General features: G+C 41.9%; 3 protein-coding genes across 3 annotated transcripts; 1 reads left to right on the top strand and 2 right to left on the bottom strand.

Annotated features, from left to right (window-relative positions):
- Positions 1 to 2,116: 2,116 nt before the first annotated feature.
- ndufaf7 (NADH:ubiquinone oxidoreductase complex assembly factor 7) lies at positions 2,117 to 7,652 on the bottom strand. Its single transcript, XM_029002144.1, has 10 exons — positions 7,400 to 7,652; positions 6,459 to 6,622; positions 6,304 to 6,384; positions 6,104 to 6,214; positions 5,310 to 5,523; positions 5,120 to 5,178; positions 4,913 to 5,026; positions 3,994 to 4,137; positions 3,511 to 3,684; positions 2,117 to 3,328 (listed from the first exon to the last, which is right to left on the bottom strand). Exons 1-10 carry the CDS (start codon positions 7,467 to 7,469, stop codon positions 3,110 to 3,112), a joined length of 1,350 nt encoding a protein of 449 aa, XP_028857977.1. The 5' UTR covers positions 7,470 to 7,652; the 3' UTR covers positions 2,117 to 3,109.
- On the top strand, positions 7,173 to 14,135 carry cebpz (CCAAT enhancer binding protein zeta). The gene is made up of 18 exons (XM_029002141.1): positions 7,173 to 7,807; positions 7,900 to 8,123; positions 8,724 to 10,240; positions 10,513 to 10,744; positions 10,882 to 11,038; positions 11,187 to 11,275; positions 11,357 to 11,410; positions 11,522 to 11,624; positions 11,713 to 11,781; positions 11,888 to 11,954; positions 12,098 to 12,204; positions 12,315 to 12,375; positions 12,636 to 12,832; positions 12,916 to 12,951; positions 13,047 to 13,136; positions 13,209 to 13,270; positions 13,358 to 13,439; positions 13,703 to 14,135. Exons 2-18 carry the CDS (start codon positions 7,971 to 7,973, stop codon positions 13,837 to 13,839), a joined length of 3,213 nt encoding a protein of 1,070 aa, XP_028857974.1. The 5' UTR covers positions 7,173 to 7,807; positions 7,900 to 7,970; the 3' UTR covers positions 13,840 to 14,135.
- Positions 13,521 to 14,976, bottom strand: LOC114802969 (protein CEBPZOS-like). The gene is made up of 5 exons (XM_029002145.1): positions 14,931 to 14,976; positions 14,458 to 14,575; positions 14,342 to 14,386; positions 13,874 to 13,987; positions 13,521 to 13,767 (listed from the first exon to the last, which is right to left on the bottom strand). The coding sequence occupies exons 1-4, from the start codon at positions 14,934 to 14,936 to the stop codon at positions 13,905 to 13,907; spliced, it is 252 nt and encodes an 83-aa protein (XP_028857978.1). The 5' UTR covers positions 14,937 to 14,976; the 3' UTR covers positions 13,521 to 13,767; positions 13,874 to 13,904.
- Between the last annotated feature and the right edge of the window lie 3,268 nt (positions 14,977 to 18,244).

The following is an 18,244-nucleotide window of genomic DNA, read 5'->3' on the forward strand; positions in this document are numbered from 1 at the left end:
TTGACTTGTTAACCCCCCTTTTGCTTTGGCGTACCATTAATGACATCACTTACAAATGAACAGCATTCGAGTCATTTGATGGTCCAAATGTTAGGGAAAAAAAAATATATTCCCAAGACCTAGGAGCTCTGGCGCCTCAGGAAAAGAGCACTGTATACTGTACCAAGATCTAAAATATTACGACTGCTTCTAATCTTTATTTCATAGGATTTTCGCAGGTAGTATCCACGATTAAAGACTTGAAGCATCAAGAAAAGGGCCCAAATTTAGACTAGTTATTCATGTTCTGGAGATCAGTCATTGTGTGTAATGCTGGTGTTGCCAAAAGTGACCTTTTGCATTGCATTGGATGCGTCATTGTATTATGCTCTGGTCATTACATAGCACCATTATCTGACCAAATTCTAATTCGTTTTAAACCGAAACTGTTTTCTGGAAAAGCATTGTTTAGCATTTTAATACATTTTCTTCTGGAACAAAGCTGATTCGTGTCGTCTGTGTGTGTGTGTGTGTGTGTGTGTGTGTGTGTGTGTGTGTGTGTGGGACTGGACGGCCAGCAGTACATGAAGGATGCCATATTTGTCTCTGAAAATGAAGGGCGATTACTGTTCCTGAGAATCATGTAAAAAAAACTTTGTACTGCCGCTGGACTGGCAGGTGACAGCATTTTGTATGTTGAAATATTCACATATCTTAATAATAAAAAATTCTAAACAATTAGTTCTCTCTTTCGTTTTTTCTTTTTTTTATGTCGACAGAAAATAAAAATGTCTTAAAATAAATATATTAACATTAACTTACCGTGAACTAGTTTTAGCCACCGGTTTATCTAGCTGTTGTAATTCAGTCAGAAGACGGTGTGGCGACAACGCGAGGCGGAATGATATTTTATTTTCAAGCGTGAAAGATTTCATTACTCGCGGGGAACCTTCTCGGTCGTTCAGAACGCGATGCCGGATGTAATACACCGGCGACCATGTCGTGCGACTGCGGAGCCAAATATTTCTCGTGGAAAAGCGCCGACTACACTACTCACTTTCTCTTCAAACGCATTTCTGACCGTGTTCCGCAATAAAATAGTCCCATTCGAACTACTGCCGCTGGTGCTGTTCACTGGCGTCTCCATCCAAACAGCTGCGAACGGGAACTACGTAACAATTATAATACAATTAAAAGCGTCAACTTCTGAGGCACGTTCAACTGATTAGAGTGACATTAGAGGGTTTTATCTATGACTTCGATATTCCTACGCCAAGAAGTCAGAAGCTTGCTGGGTGAGTTGTTCTCTATTTATTTTACTTATATAAGTACACACACACACACACACACACACACACACACACACAGTACAGGCCAAAATTTTGGACACACCTTCTCATTAAATGTGTTTTTTTTTTATCTTCATGACCATTTACGTTGGTAGATTCTCACTGAAGGCATCAAAACTATGTGGAGTTATGTACTTAACAAAAAGTGGAGACCTGACCTCGACAGTCACCGGACCTGAACCCAGTCGAGATGGTTTGGGGTGAGCTGGACCAGCAAGTGCTAAACACCTCTGGGAACTCCTTCAAGACTGTTGGAGAACCATTTCAGGTGACGACCTCTTGAAGCTCATCGAGAGAATGCCAAGAGTGCAAAGCAGTAATCAGAGCAAAGAAACTAGAATATAAAACATGTTTTCAGCTATTTCACCTTGTTTTGTTAAGTACATAACTCCACATGTGTTCATTCATAGTTTTGATGCCTTCAGTGAGAATCTACCAACGTAAATGGTCATAAAAATAAAGAAAACACATTGACTTTTAAAGCATGTATTTTTTTTATACGACTTGTGAATGAGCGCCGTTTGATGTGACAAAGGCCCACAGAGAAACTTTAGACTTCACTTCAGTGATGACAAATGTTTCATCAGTAAGGAGTATGAATGTAGCTCAAAAATGTAATAGTGAAAAAGGTAATTTGCAGTTTCATAATTTGGTTTAAAAGGGAAACCTTCATCCATTCAGACTCAAAGTACTGACTATGACAATGATCATTTCTATATTAAATCAATTTCATGGTGGTCTATAGGTAATAATTTGAGGCACTGGATTTAAAAAATTCCAAAAAACCATGCCATCACAATATTTTTTATATATATAACCAGTAAAAAGAAGCAATTAACAAACAAAATGCCAGACAAAACAACCTTCATCCTCCCAAGAGCCTTAGTGGCGTTTAAAATAAAAAGAACTTCATGACAGATTTGCACGTATTCGGAAAAAATATCACACACAAGCAGACATATACACACACACACACACACACACACACACACACACACACACAAAAAGGGCCCAGAACCCAGTCTGTGGCTGCCTGTACCTTATGCCAGCAGAGGAACAACACAGTTTGTGGGGAGGAAAATGACTACCTCACTACTTACTACTGGATAATGAAGATGCCACATGTGGAGGCCTGGACTCCGGCAGCTGCATGGCACTCGTCCTATTCAACCAAAGCTTTCAGAAAAAGAGAGGGCCTCATAGAGCCCTGCAATTTGAGTTGACTCAATGAATTATTCAGCCACCCTGAGTGATCTGGAATTCATTCTGGTTTACTATACTTTTCAGAAACTCTGGCAGCGAGTTCCATTACACAAATGTTAATTATATATATATATGAGGATAATGAAATAAAAAACAATAATCTGTGTAGTACTTCACAAACTACTGTTCATGATAACAATCAGCCTGTCGGAATTGTATCTTTTGATTGCCACTGGGGCAGCAGGGAAAGCGCCGTCCACTCCCCTTTTAGAACAAAACAGTGCTGTGAGTGGTCTACTTCTCCACTTCCAGAAAATTGCTTCAAGATGTGGAGGCACCACGTGGCGAATTAATGGTTTCCATCCGTATGAGAGCAGAGAAGGAAGAAGGCCGGGCAGAAGCAGAAACCCCGCCCTCTTGGCCTAGACTGACCTTCTTTTTCACCTGAGTCACTGAGTCTAAGCCTCTCTCAAGTCTGATCTTTTATCACCATGATTTCAGACAAATATAAATGGCATCTGGTCTAAGAAAAGACGTTTGTTTTTTTTCTCCTTTCTATTCTGAGCGTCGCTCAGTTCTCAGCGGAGGCAAAGTTCACTGAATCCTGCCACAGGCAGAGGTGCCGGACCCTTTCTTTTCTGCAAGCCTTCCCCCGTTTCTGGAGTGGTGAGCCGTCTGTGGTTAAGCAGTGTAAAAAACTGAAACCTTTCCCCCATCTTTTCTGGGTTTGTCAGGATGTCGTAGCCCTGGATGAGCTGGGCTTGATTTGAAGGGTCCTGGCAGTGCCGCAAAAGAACCTGGAGAAGCAAAAGCAGACTAGTTACATTTGAACCGGGCTTCCAAACAGGACGAACGGGTCAAGACTGAAGGACATTACCTGTCTGCCTGAACATGGCGTCTATTTTAGCTAAATATATATTTTTTTAAACAGAGTTGATTTAAAAATCTCCAACTACCATTGCTTCCACAGACACCTCACCTGTAGCCGGGTGTCGATCCCCATGTTCTTAAGAAAGGCTCTTTGACTGATGGGCCCTATGCAGGTCACCCTGTCCCCTGCCACCCTCCTCAAGTAGCTGAAGTCTACATCAGCAGTCAGGTCTGCGGTGCCCGGTTCAGCGAGGACGTCATGGATCTTGTGGGCTTTGAATCCCTGGGGGGTGGGAAAAAAAAAAAAACTCAAAAAATATATTTTTATATAAAACGTAATCTCTTTATGCATGAAACAAAAGCTTTCAAAATGTCCCCATTGTTAGAGGGACAGACTGTTTATGCAGTCGAGGAAGGGGTTCGGTGCCATAGTTCCCAGGTCACTGACCCTGAGTTCATAGTGTCAAGGGGTAAAGAGTTGTAGGCCATCGAGGCTTCCTGTTTACAATCTAAAATCCCCATACCGACTCCACAATTCTGCACCTGAGGGAAAATGTCATTAAACTGGAAATTCCACGTTTGCAGTCCTCACTCGAAACGTGTCTGTCTTCACTCCATCGTGCCCGTAGTCCATGATCAATGCTGCACCCCCATCCTCCACAATCCGACAGGCCAACTGCTGGATCAAGACCCCTCCCTCTGGGCAGACCTCCACGTGCCGTCTCTTTTCATCTGTCTGGGAGGGGAGCAGATGAGAGAGGGAGATGAAAGGATGGCAGCTACCCTTGCTGTGGCAGAGCCAGCCAGCAAAGTAGAGCCGAGACCATCAATACTAGGCTGCTTTACATCCAGAGACCAAAAGTGACGGTGGTGGGGGTAAAGAACAAAGGAGATTCAACAAAAAAAAAAAATGGTTTAGGAAAGCATGTGCTCAAAGAGGATATCAGTTTTTCATTTCTTCATTTCTTTTTTCTAAGCGACAAGTTTCATCTGTAAAACAATAACATAGACCTTGCCAAAGTCGGGCAATGTGGGTAACCCTAGACGTCCTGCCTGGGCTGCTGCCACCGAGGCAACCCCTCTCCCCAAAGCACCCCACTCATGACGTAAGACTTTGGCAGCCCATTCAAAGTCTCGCTGCTTTTCCAAAAAGGCCAGATCAAACAGGTTTGTAATGTATATGTCGTATAAACACGAGTAATACAAGCCAGGTGCCCTGCAGATGCTGATTTCTTAGGAAAAATCTCCTAACCAAAAGGAAAAAGCTTTTGGTTAGAAAAAGCAAAAGGTCTAAAGTATAGCCAGGTCCCCCAAGGAAACCCATGTATACAGCATGCCTATATTTTAGGTTCAATTGAGCTTTAAAAGTAATAAAAAAAAAAAAAATCCTGGTTGGGCCGAACATTGTTGTGGGTGAATGGATTTGAAGACGTCATAAAATCAATAGGGGACCTTTAATATTACAATATCCACATAATATTCTCAGACTTGGGACTACCAATGTAATTTACTTGAAGAAGTGTGGAAGAGGCCAAAGTGGCAGAAGGCAGCAGGACGAAGCGCAGTTTGTCCTCAGTCTCTGGGTGGACATCCACCATCACTTCTCTCCAGCCCTTCTCTGTTTTCTGTAGCCGGAAATACAAAATGTGTCCAAACACCATTACAAACTAAACAAATAAATTTAAACATAATATTTTAACAAAATTATACCAATTCACCTGGAATATATGGATGGGTAAGGCATCAAAGAATTCATGAGCAAGAAAGATGCTAAAACCTAAATGAAGGACAGATCATGAATCACATTGTATGCCAACTGAATCTTATAAAATAATAATCTTATATAAATAGTTATAAATTGGTTTCTAACATGCCGTTTAACATGCTGTTTTTCTAAAAACAGCTGACCTTGGGGAACATCACTAATCCTGCGGTACCAGTAGATGGGCAAGCCTGTGGTCGTGGTTCCCCGCCGATACACTGGATCATCCTCGTTGGTAGACACCTGACTCTGGTCACCAGTCAGACACTGGGCCTGCAGCTTGCTCAGCCTCGGACTCACCTCCACCAGGTGACATGACATTTCCGCACCGCCCAGAGGAGCACTCAGCTGACTGAATACCTAAACAAGCCCCAAGAGCAAGTGCAACGTAGCAGTCAGTCTGAACTGTTTTATTGTAAGCAGGCTTCGCTGGTAAGAAAACTTTTTGTTGTTTTAATGTATAAATGTAAAATGGCTGTATATGTCTGGTGTGAGCTTGTGAAAAGTACTACAAACAGTACATGGCGCTACCACTAGATGTGAGCAGCTAGATAAGCAGTTTGAACTGTAGAAAGAACACCAGCGACCTCTGGTGGATACATACCATACATAAAAATGTCACATAAAATAGAAGTTTCCTTACTTGTTTCATTCTGAAATTGCTTGACTTATGAATGTGTAAATGAAATCTCTGCACATTGATGTTTGGTGTAAATCCTGCACAGACTCTATATACAAAGATGATGTTTGGGTCTTTTGGAGAGAACTGAGAAGATTTGACAAAAATGATGGATCTTTATAAACTAAAAGATCATTTTGTAAAAGCTTTTCTTATTTGTTACCAAATTAACATAAAGGCTGCATTTTTTAAAGGCATGTACACATGTTGTTTGTGTCACATGAAGTAAGGCAAAGTACTGAAAAAAATGAAGATGCTTACTCTCAGTATGTCACTCATAAGGGACCCTCTGCCAGGCCCAAACTCCACCAACTGGAATTGCTTTGGCCTCCCTGCTGCCATCCACTCACTCACACACCAGATGCCCAAAAGCTACAGCAAGGACACAAAAAAATTGTTATTGCGGAGTGAATAACGTGAAAACATTTTAAAGAACATTTTAAGAGAAATAAACAGCTCACCTCTCCAAATATCTGACTGATTTCAGGTGAAGTGATAAAATCTCCATCAGGTCCCAGCATATCATGGTTCACGTAATAACCCTTCGAGCAGATCGAATTCAGAGGCAAAATGGATACAAGCGTAAAGGAGGGTCACAAGAACCATATCTACTTACTGAAACTGGGTTGGTCAGAACCTCCCTCATATACTCGGCTACTGAGATGGGGCCCGTTGACTTGATTTTTGAGGTAAGATGTCGGAGGACAGAATGATCAGTTTTATTCCGGTTCTCTGGTGTAGCTCTGGAACAATAGCGGCTGGACTTCTGGAACCATGGACCTAACACCAGAACAGGTTAAAGACCGGAAAAGCGAGGCAGTTCGGGAGAACTTGTGTTCTTGGTCATATGTTGGTTCATGACATTACTAACGTAAACTGCTTTAAATCAGTTTGAAGAATATTAGGTGGATAACCTCAGAAATGTAAAAAAAACTAAATGAGAAGTAGTGCATAGTCCATATTAATACAATTTAATTTTGTAACTGGCTGACATTCTTGCTATTATACAACAAATACAATACAATACAATACAAACACTGTCCATTATGAACATTAAAAGCTAGTGTTAACTGTATTGACATACAGCATCACGTAATGAATACGTTTTGGTTATTAGCGTGCAAATGCAGTTTACTCTAGCCTGTCTCTGGTCCTGCAGTGGCTAGAAATGGCGATTGGTGTAAAGAGTGCTTTGGCCATTCTGCTTCGCTGTTCAGAGCGGAAGCTCAGATGGTCGAATCTGGAACGTCTCCCCTTATGTCGTCATAAGGGGAAAGGTTACCTCCCCTTTCTCATGCCTTGTCCACCCAGAGAATCTCCCACCGGTTTAGCTCAAACAACCGTCATGGCTTCCAAACATGCGAAGCAATGACGATGCTCAGTGATTGGATGTGAAAATGAGTTCCATCACGCAAGACACTGAAGAACCAGCGTGCTTATTTAAAACCTCATTGTGTGACGGGCTAAAAGTGGCTGTAGTTCTGCACCGAGGCTTCAGATACAGTGTTAGGGATATAAAAGCAAAACAGAAAATCGTAACAGGGGACCTCCGCTCACCCGAAAACGCAGCAGCCGCACGGCAGACCGCAGGTTCACCTGAAATGTACAACGCGCGGAGAGCCCTCATCGCCACAGAGCACCGAAGCTAGCAAAGCTGACAGTTCCCGGCAAGAGATAATTAACCCCAAATAAGAGAGTGCTGCGGAAACCTTCCGAGGGTCGAAAATACGCGTCTTATTGAAAAGAAGCCTACAACACGCATGAGAACACTGTCCTTGACGGTCCTCAAAAACGGCACTTCTGATTGGACCGCTTAGAGCAGGGCTGCTTTTGAAAGGCGTTTTCTATTGGATCAGACTGCGCTCTGAACTTTGACCCTTACGCACGCTGTCCTATCAGACGTGCGCTGGTCCAAGTAGGTTCCAACGTGCTAACTTTACATGACGTAAATCTCTCGTCTTGAAGGTGGTAACGATACGTTCTGATATTAATAACCGCAACAATTGATGTCGGAACGTCCAGGGTACTATAACATTATATCAAACACGTTTTCGTAGGCGTCAGACGCGACACGAGCTCGTAGGAGCTCCCTGGCAGCACGGCGCGTAGCTCCGTGCGCGAATCCGACATGGCTCCGAAAGGGAAAGATCGCAAATTAAAAACAGCGGCGATGGAAGAACGCGAAGAAGAACTGGAAGACGGCAACGACGACGTGGACGAGGAGGCAGAGGACGACGTCCATTTCAACCTGGACGATGTTTTACTTCTGGGAGGCAATAAAGTAAGGAGCACGTGGCAGTTTACATGTCAGAACAGCGCTGCTGAAGGTTTATTTACTAAAGAGTGATCTGCTTGCTATTGTTACAATAGGGTGTTCTAATATAATTTAATAGATATAATAGGGTGCTATAATATTGTTATAATAGGGTGATAGTAGCCTAATGGGTAACACACTCGCCTATGAACCAGAAGACCCAGGTTCAAATCCCACTTACTACCATCGTGTCCCTGAGCAAGACACTTAACCCTGAGTGTCTCCAGTGGGACTGTCCCTGTAACTACTGATTGTAAGTCGCTCTGGATAAGGGCATCTGATAAATGTAAGTAATTATTACTATTACAATATACAATATACTGTTGCTACTACGGTTATTACTATTTCCTCTAATATTATATGTACGTGCATGAACTGGGTTAGCCAGAAGTCTTTTTATTGCTTTTTATTTAGCGAATGAGAGATTGTGTTTTGGGGAATCATACCACCAAGTTTCTAAAACATGCACAAGCTTGTATCCCAAGAACGGGTCTGTTGTCACTGGGTTGTTAGATTGCTCTGGTCATTGTGTTTTTATGTTTTTATATTTTATGTTTGTAATTACAGGCTGACTACATCATGCTTGATGGCCTTGACGACTCTAAAGAGATTGTAGATGGAGGCAAGAAGGGCGCGATTGATGACCTGGAGGATGGGGAGCTGGAGAAGTTCATCACCAAGCTGGGTATCCGAGCACTTGCAAGCCAGCAGGTTATAGCAGGAAGTGATGTTGAGGAAGAGGAGGAGAGCACACATGCTGGTGACAAACAAGAAAGTAAAAAGACGAAAGAATCTATATCCAAAGCCTCTACAAACGAAACAAAGCTTGAGACAAAAAAGGTAGATGGTCCAAACAAAAAGAAGTCAAAAGTGACCAAAGAGACCCCGGGTACCAGTAGTTCAGGTAAAAAGGCCAAGCAGAATGCCAACCTGTTTGAGTTTCATGCTAGAACTATGATTCTGGTCAAGCCAGAAGGAAAGTGGTTCGACCAGGAGTACACATCAGAGGCTGAAACTTCACCACAAGACGAGTCATTGATCTCACAGTATAAAGGCCTTGCTCAGAAGCTGTATGAGAACGAGACTGGGCTCTACAAGAGCAAAAAGAAACTGCAGAAGGGGGCCAACTCGGCCTGGATGAAAACCGTGGTCTCTACAGGAACCCTTGCTGACAGAATGGCTGCCATGACTGTTCTTATTCAGGGTGCTCCAATTCACTGTCTTCAACACTTGGAAAACTTAGTCTTGCTCATCAAAAAGAAGGGTGGTCGCCGGCAGAGCTTAATGGCGTTAGACACGCTCCGAGAGCTGCTCTTATCAGACCTTCTGCCAGAGAACCGTAAGCTTAGGTCTTTTTCTCAGCGTCCTTTTGACCACCTTGAAGAGAGAGCCAGTGGCAACAGGGACGTTCGTGACCGTCGGCTCATCCTCTGGTACTTTGAGCATCAGCTGAAAAACCTGGTGGCTGAGTTCGTGGTGGCCCTGGACGGACTGGCCCATGACACCGTCTTGGCCACCAAAATGCGGGCTCTGACGACTGCCCATGAGCTGCTCTGCAACCGACCAGAGCAAGAGCGAGCCCTTCTGATCCAGGTGGTCAACAAGCTAGGAGACCCCGATTACAAGGTCGCCTCCAAATCCTCCTACTTGTTGGAGACCCTGCTGCACAAGCACCCCAACATGAAGGCAGTGGTGTGCTGTGAGGTAGAGCGGCTGATGTTCAGGCCCAACATCAGCTCTAAGTGTCAGTACTATGCTGTCTGCTTCCTCAACCAGGTGCTGCTTAGCCTCGAAGAGGCCGACCTGGCCAGCAAGCTCATCACCATCTACTTCTCGTTCTTCCGAGCCTGTGTGAAGAAGAAGGATGTTGAGTCCAAAATGCTCAGCGCCCTACTGACGGGGGTAAACAGGGCGTATCCTTACGCCAAGGCGGGGGATGAGAAAGTGAAGGAACAGATGGACACTCTTTTTAAGGTGGTTCACCTGGTCAAATTTAACACAGCAGTTCAAGCACTCATGCTGCTTTTCCAAGTCATGGACTCTCAGCAGACCGTGTCGGATCGGTATTATGTAGCTCTGTACAGGTACGAACTTTTTTTTTTTTTTTTCGCCAGGAATGTAATTTATCCCAGAGGATAAATAATACTAGAATTTGGCTTAATCTGTGTCTGCAAACTAACTAAAAGGCTCAGTTTCCTGTTCATGGATTAAACCTAGTCCGATACTAAAATATTCAAAAAGGCATTTAGTATAGAATTAGGCTTAATCAAATGTGTTGTATGTTCGTTCTAACTTGTACTGTATGGTTATGGTAGTTGTATCATGGCTCTAATAAATTTTTATTTTCCTGGTTCAGGAAGCTGCTGGATCCAGGTCTGTCTGTGTGTTCGAGACAGAACATGTTCCTGAACCTGCTTTATAAATCTCTCAAGTCCGACATCGTCCTTCGTCGAGTTAAGGCTTTTGTGAAGAGGCTGCTTCAAGTCAGTTGTGATCAGAATCCCACATTTGTTTGTGGTGCACTCTTCCTCGTCTCTGAGGTTACGAAGGCCAAACCTGGACTTAAGTTGCTGCTGCAAGAAGAAGGGGTGGGTTTTCTCATTGATTACTTACGTCTTGACTAAATTTCAAAATGTACATTTACATGCAACTTACATACAAAAATTACATTTACAATTACATTGTTTGATTTGTTTATGATAGTATGGCTGTTTTGCTTGGGCAGGATGGTGAGGAGGAAAAGTTTGAAGATCTTCATGCAGATGAAGATGAAGATGAAGAGGAGAAATTTGTGGATGCTGACAAGGTGGAGGAGGGAGTGCTTGACAAACCTGCACCGCTCAAGCCAACACCATCATGGGTGCACCATCAAAACTTGGAAGGTTTGAATGAAAATATACCAAACAATGAACTTTTATTCACAAATTGCAGAAGAAATGCATTTGCATGGTTTCTATAAAACTTTACTACTGCTAAGTTTCATATTTCTTGTTGTCCTGTTGTAATTGCAAAGTAACCATTATTTGGTAGGTGGGAAGACCACAGAAACATATGACCCGTTGCACCGAAACCCTTTATTTTGTGGAGCTGACTTCACCAGCCTCTGGGAGCTTCAAAAGGTATCACATTAGCAATGCATGTGATTAAGACAAAATCCATAATTATCTGGACCTCACGTTTGATTATTAATAACCCTGCAGCTCTCAGTTCATTACCACCCCTCAGTGTCCCTCTTCGCAAGGACCATTTTGCAAGTAAGTAGCTCTCCCAATATGCTAGATTAAGTAAAATACCAGATTTCGCAGGACTTGAAAGTATTCCTTGACTGCATTTCTTGGGGGGTATCTTTATTTTGTTTCCATCAGGGGGAATTCATTCAGTACACCGGTGACCCACTGCAAGATTTCACACTCATGAGATTCCTGGACCGCTTTGTCTTCAGAAACCCCAAACAGCTCAAAGGGAAACGTAGGTGCCCAATTGTAGAGTTTCTATCCCTAATAAGAATAAGAAACGAATTATGCCCCACAACAGAATCTTTCTCCATGTCTTACAGAGAACACCGAGGCTACAGCCATGCAGCCAAAGCAGAAGGTTTACACGAGTAACATTCGTTCTCTTCCGGGTGAGTATGGAAGCCCAGAGTAAGCTGGTTAATCCACTGATGATGTTGGTGAACATCCACGCTGATCTGCTTTCACTTCACACGTGATGTTTCTGTGGTTCTTCAGTGAACTGTGAAGAGTTTCTGGCCAAGGAAGAGAGCCAGATTCCCGTAGACGAAGTGTTCTTCCATCGGTAGGTCCTTAATTATCACATAAGACGGCAATATCTGCTATGAATGGTCTTTCACACCTTCCCAGTTTGTCTGAATTGTCTGTTTTTCCCGGGATATTTCCACGAATGAGTTTGAAGTGGATGCTGTTTGTCATCCAATGCAGGTTCTTTAAGAAGCGAGCGACAGAGAAGCTGCAGAAGAGGCCGCGTCCAGACGGAGACAATGACAGCGTGGAGGATGTGGAAGACGACGAGTTTGAGAGAGTGCTGGGTAAGTGCATTAAATAAATAAAAGCCACTGCAGGGGACCCAACTCTTCCTGTATTTTCTCCAGTGGAATTGTGGGAGTCTCTGATACACTCTGTTCACATCTCTCACCAGATTCCATGGAAGGAGACACTTACCTCACCGATTTTAAGGATGACCATCTTGACTTTGCTGGGTAAATAAATTCTTAATTCTTTCTACTCACTTTGGGGCAGTGGTGGCGTAGCGGTCAGGGAAGTGGACTCGTAAGTGGAAGGTTGCGGATTCAAATCCGGAACTGTCAAGGTGCCACAAGGCCTCAATGCAGAGGGCACATTTTGTGGTGTGCTGTGCTGTGTATCACTTTCACTTCACTATCAGGTTTAAATTGGCAGCAGTAAGATGATGTTTTCTGTAAAATTCATTTGTACTATTTATTTATTTATTTATTTAAAGCAATGTAAAGAGCAAGTCCAAGTCAAAGAAGGGTGAGGAGTCCGACTCTGAGGACAACCTGGATGATGAAGAAGTGTCTCTGGGCAGCATGGATGAGGAGGACTTCGGTGATGAACTAGAGGAGGAAGGAGGGGCCTTTATGGACCTGGGAGGGGATGAGAATGTCTGCGATGATGATGATGACGATGATGAAGCTGGTAATTTCTTAGTCTTGGGTATTTTGGAATAAGTGCGATATTACATACGATCCTTATTTTTTCCATTCTTCTTATATCAACAGAGCCACAATTAGACGAGAAGGACTTTTGTTTAGAAGGTGAATATCCCAGTCATTGGTGATTTATCTTGCTGCGTTATTAAACGGTTTGCGTTGTTTTACATATGCACACATATATAATTTTTTGCATATAGAAATGGAAAGTGAGGAAGATGATGTCCAAAAAGTCAGCAAAGGTTCTAAAAAGGGGAAAAGGAATTCATCAGAGCAGTTGGTCTCCCTGGGTAAGCACCTATTATTTTTACGCTTAAAAGTGTGTAATGGAATGAATTTTATACTTTACATCTTTTCTACAGGGTCCAAGCCAAAGAGGAAGAAAGGAAAGGATGGATCAGCCATGCTGGCCTCAGCTGAAGAAGTATGCTGGACTTATTGCTTTTATAACATAATAGATGCTGGGGCAGTTAGTATGGTGGTTTTATTAAGATTTCTCCCCCCTTTTCAGTTTGGCTGTATTCTGGATGAAAATGTTGGCTCCAAGTTCGACTACGTTAGTATGAATGCTATGGCCAACAAGGACAAAGCAGGTGAGCTACAGTATAAACCGCTGAAAGTTCTGGTCCCCATGTAAATAAACTAATGGGGATTGTGGAAATAATTCAAAATTCTGAATTGTTCATTTTCCTCGTTTTATTTTTTTAGACAGCAAATTCTGTACTTTAATAATCAAACCGAATGAACTGATGTGGCTAGATACTAGCCGTAAAAATCTTTTCTGGCTGGCTGGCAAGTCCAGTCGATCTCACAGTTCAGTTCAGTGAAGATTCACTCCCGCCTCTCTCCTTTCCAGATGTGAAGCAGCTGAAGTGGGAAGCTCAGCGTGACGACTGGATCCGTGGCAGAGACGTCAAATCGCTACGGAAGAAAAAGGCCATGTTCAAGAAGAGGAAGATGTTCGGCAAGCCCTGGTCAGGCAAAAGGAAGTAGCAGAACGTGACTGAACAAAAACTTTGGAACTCACAGATTTTGTCTCTGCTAAGGTCTTTCTGGGCCTACGCAGTCCTGCTAGACCAGGCTTCCTGGTCTGCTTCTCGAATCCCATAAACACCAGCCCATTCGTTGGACTTGTAGTAAACTGCAAGGAGTACACTGGTGATCATGTTGCCCAGATGGTATCTAAATAACTTTTATATTCGCTGAAAAGAACCGGAGGCTTAACTGGACCTGATCTGCAAGTGGTCTAATGGTTTTTTTATGGGGGAATAAACTTAAAAATAAAATAACGTAACACGTGTCTTCTTCCTGATTGCTGTGGTTCGTTCATATGAGTTAATAGAAGGTCAAATGTTGGGTCTACAGCTTTACAGGTTGTTACAAATGCATTAATAACGTACTACTACCAACAGAGCACTTCAGTCAGATTAGTGAAAATGCCTTCAAAGGCAAACATACAAAATGAGACAACAGTAGACGCGAAATACGAGCTTACCCTCCAGAACCGATGGGAACGTGCCGTTCACGGTGCTCCTGAAATCTGAAAAGAACACTTACACGTCAAGAGTAACGTGCACGCCGATTACGGTCAGGCCGATTCAAGTCGCTCACCTCGACTCGAGTTCATTTTGTGGAACAGGGCATACGCCGCGAACACGCCGGCCACTTCGAAAAGCAAAATTCCCCGGAAGACTTTTCTCGCAAAGGGTTCCATGGTTTTGGGAGCCATCTGTGCAAAACACACACGCACATTTTAATTCACCTCAATTTGCCGAATTCACCACATTTACAGCATTCATCAGACGCCCTAATCCAGAGCGATTTACAATCAGTAGTTACAGGGACAGTCCCCCCCTGGAGACACTCAGGGTTAAGTGTCTTGCTCAGGGACACAATGGTAGTAAGTGGGATTTGAACCCGGGTCTTCTGGTTCATAGGCGAGTGTGTTACCCACTGGGCTACTTCCACCACGATGTGCAATAATCATATTCTACAATATTAACGCAATATTTCATACGAAAGTTGCTATTGGTCAGAAAAAATACGCAACGAAGCAACATTTTTTTTTTTACTTTTTTTTTTACCTTCATGCCCTTGTGTTGATGCGCTTCTTCTAGTCCCGAGATTGTACATGGATTTAAAAATAAAACTCTCAGTTAGCGCCACCTACGGACGCGGAGCACCTACTGCCGTTCCTTTTTTTTAAAATGCATTTTTACACATCTAAAATCTCATGGTCAGCCATTATAGCTGATATTTCTTAGGCTGAGGGTATTTGAAAGTGAAGTGATCGTATTTGTGATGCACAGCACATGGTGACACAGTGAAATGTGTCCTCTGCTTTCAACCATCACCAGTGAAAGGCGCCCGGGGACGGTACCTAGCTCAGTGGCGCCTTGGCAACTGGCCACCATGGCCCCAAACACATGCCCAATGTTGGGCTTGAACCTATGACCGTAAGATTCGGCTGGGCACATTTAAAATAATATCCAAGAATTGTTTTGAATTAAAAATAATTTTGTCATATCAGAGATCTAAGGCAAATAATCATGATTAAATCATGATTCAAGAGAGGTATATTGTCAGTACAACAGTATACAGAGTACACCATGTATTGAAATAATGTTTCACATAGTGCAATCATAAAAGAAAGAAAAATATATATGTATATACACACTAAACTAAACTATTCTAACCAAGACTAGAACTTAAATACTGTACAGTATCTCTATAAAAGAAAGACTTTTGTACAATAAACAGGACAAACAGTACAACATCATGTAAGATTCTTGTAAGAGGATATACTTCTTCAAACAGGACACACTAGGCAATACATACAATACATGTTCAAAAATAACACATATGTGCAAAATGAAAATATGAAAAATCAAAATATCTGTTGTATTTGAAGAAAGAAATGGAAAAACTAGATTTTTGGTTGTCCACATAAAAATCTAGTCACAAAGGAGGTACAAGTGAGCAATGTAATAGTAAAAACTCATAACCCAGACAAGTGTATACATTAAAAGTGTTTATCTTATTTATCTTAACTTATTTTTTATTTATTTTATTTTTTTGGTGATGCTATTACCTCTGTTTTGCTGCTATTACCTTCTGCTTCTGTCCACTTTCTGCCGTGACAAGTGCAATTTCCCACTTGTGGGACTAATAAAGGTTTATCTTATCTTATCTTATCTTATCTTAATATCAATAAATGTAAGAATGAATATGAATGTAGGATGTCAATGTCCTGGTGGCTTGTGTATCCTGATCCTCAACCCCCCTTTGTCCTCTTTCAAATAAACACAACGGATCATGGAGTCTTTTTTAAAATAAATTATACAGTCCCTTTATTATTTTTTTTACAAGAAATGGCTCATTTTATTGCCAACAGCTTTTGTAATAATGTTTCAGTGCAAAACGAAACTGTCAAAGTATTCTAATATTCAAAGTTTGGTAAAGCCCTGAAAAACCGTGTGGCATTTGCCAAGTCCCACAGCCTGCTAAAAGTACGCTGGAAAAGTGGCAGAAGGTGGATTTTTCAGTTGAATCTTCTGTTGAATTACACCACAGTTGCCGCAAATATTGCAGGAGACCCACTGGAGCCCACATGGATCCGAGATTCACCCAGAAAACAGTGAAGTTTGGTGGCGGAAAAATCATGGTCTGGGGTTACATCCAGTATGGGGGTGGGCGAGAGATCTGCAGGGTGGAAGGCAACATCAATAGTCTGAAATACCAAGAAATCTTAGCTACCTTTTATATACCCAACCATAAAAGAGGCCAAATTCTGCAGCAGGATGGTGCTCAATCACATACTTCCATCTCCACATCAAAGTTCCTCCAGGCGAAGAAGATCAAGATGCTCCAGGATTGGCCAGCCCAGTCACCAGACATGAACATCATTGAGCATGTGTGGGGTAGGATGAAAGAGGAAGCATGGAAGACGAAACCTACAAATATTGATGAACACTGGGAGGCATGCAAGACTGCTTTCTTTGCTATTCCTGATCACTTCAGAGGGTGGTAGTAGCCTAGTGGGTAACACACTCACCTATGAACCACAAGACCCAGGTTCAAATCCCACTTACTACCATTGTGTCCCTGAGCAAGATACTTAACCCTAAATTGCTCCAGGGGGGGACTGTCCCTGTAACTACTGAGCGTAATTCGCTCTGGATAAGGGCGTCTGATAAATGCTGTAAATGTAAATGTAAGAAATTCTGTGAATCCTTGCCAAACCGCATGGATGCAGTCTTTCAAGCTCATGGAAGTTGTACAAGATATTAAATTTGGATCATGAAGTACCACTACTTAATTTGCTGACATATTTGTATTTGCAGTAAATTTGTTCAATTTCTTTATAGGTGACAAAAATTATTATTATTAATAAATGATAAATCTTTTTTCCAGTGAAACTAATTCATTTCAATGCATTAAACATAATTTGGTAGGTTTTAGCTTTTCATATGAGATATTTCTAACACAAATTTATTAAATAAAGTCAGGTTAATAGCAGGTGTTCCTACAACATATGTTAGTGACAAGACTTTTGTCAGGGACTGTATACAGGTGGCCCATAACGCAGTAGTGAATACATTTATAACCATATATAACAGTTTCTGTCATTTAATGTGCAGTAAACACATATTAAACACATTTTACATGCATGTCTTTAAAATACATTTGTGAAGCAACTGTGCTGTATTATAATGTTTCCTTCTTTGCAGTTGTTCTGGGTGGTCAATTTGTCATGATTAAAATATCAACAGTGATGTTTTTTTTGGTTGGACTTTCACATCTATATTTAAGTTTATATATTAAGTATTTCAATACTGGTGTTTGGCTGCAATGCAGTAATTGAAGGTGAATCTGTGTGGGGCATTTATCTGCAGGACGGGTAATGTTCTGCCAGCAGTCATGCTGACTTTCCACAATTTTTTGCAGTCTACATATAACGCCTCATGACAACAGTATTTCCCGATGACAGTGACCTCTTTCAGGCCATCGAAAAATTAGGAATGATTTGATGAACATGACATGATTCAGGTTTTTTCCTCACAAATTTTGACAGGCGGTAGATCCCAAAGGCCACAGCATCCAACTGATATAAGCTTTATATGTGAAGAACACTTTCAGCAATTTATTAAAAACTCATTTAACGTTTTCTTAAAAACAAAGATAATCTTTTTTTCAAACACATCAGGAATGTCTTAATGGAAATTCATCACATTTGTCACAATATTGATGAAGGTGATGATGAAGGTTGACTGATGGTTTGTGTGGTTGGCTGTTTCGAGTGATGTTGAGTGCCAGGTGATTTATGTGTAACATCTGACACGCATTTCAGTTTTCAATATTTCTGTGCAAAGAATACAGTGAAATCAAATATCAGCAC

The sequence above is a fragment of the Denticeps clupeoides genome, chromosome 14 (assembly GCF_900700375.1).
Source record: "Denticeps clupeoides chromosome 14, fDenClu1.1, whole genome shotgun sequence".
NCBI lineage: Eukaryota > Metazoa > Chordata > Actinopteri > Clupeiformes > Denticipitidae > Denticeps > Denticeps clupeoides.

What these genes read in the sequence shown, in the direction of transcription:
- ndufaf7 (XM_029002144.1), bottom strand. Translation starts at nt 7,469, where the DNA reads ATGAGGGCTCTCCGCGCGTTGTACATTTCAGGTGAACCTGCGGTCTGC. An exon ending in TACCCATCCATATATTCCAG is followed by an intron (nt 5,027 to 5,119) that starts GTGAATTGGTAT and finishes TTCCGGCTACAG; the next exon opens with AAAACAGAGAAGGGCTGGAG. An exon ending in CCTCTTCCACACTTCTTCAA is followed by an intron (nt 4,138 to 4,912) that starts GTAAATTACATT and finishes CTCCCCTCCCAG; the next exon opens with ACAGATGAAAAGAGACGGCA.
- cebpz (XM_029002141.1), top strand. Translation starts at nt 7,971, where the DNA reads ATGGCTCCGAAAGGGAAAGATCGCAAATTAAAAACAGCGGCGATGGAA. An exon ending in TGCTGCTGCAAGAAGAAGGG is followed by an intron (nt 10,745 to 10,881) that starts GTGGGTTTTCTC and finishes TTGCTTGGGCAG; the next exon opens with GATGGTGAGGAGGAAAAGTT. An exon ending in GCCTCTGGGAGCTTCAAAAG is followed by an intron (nt 11,276 to 11,356) that starts GTATCACATTAG and finishes ATAACCCTGCAG; the next exon opens with CTCTCAGTTCATTACCACCC.
- LOC114802969 (XM_029002145.1), bottom strand. An exon ending in CAAAATGAACTCGAGTCGAG is followed by an intron (nt 14,387 to 14,457) that starts GTGAGCGACTTG and finishes TGTTCTTTTCAG; the next exon opens with ATTTCAGGAGCACCGTGAAC. An exon ending in GTTCCCATCGGTTCTGGAGG is followed by an intron (nt 13,988 to 14,341) that starts GTAAGCTCGTAT and finishes TACTCCTTGCAG; the next exon opens with TTTACTACAAGTCCAACGAA.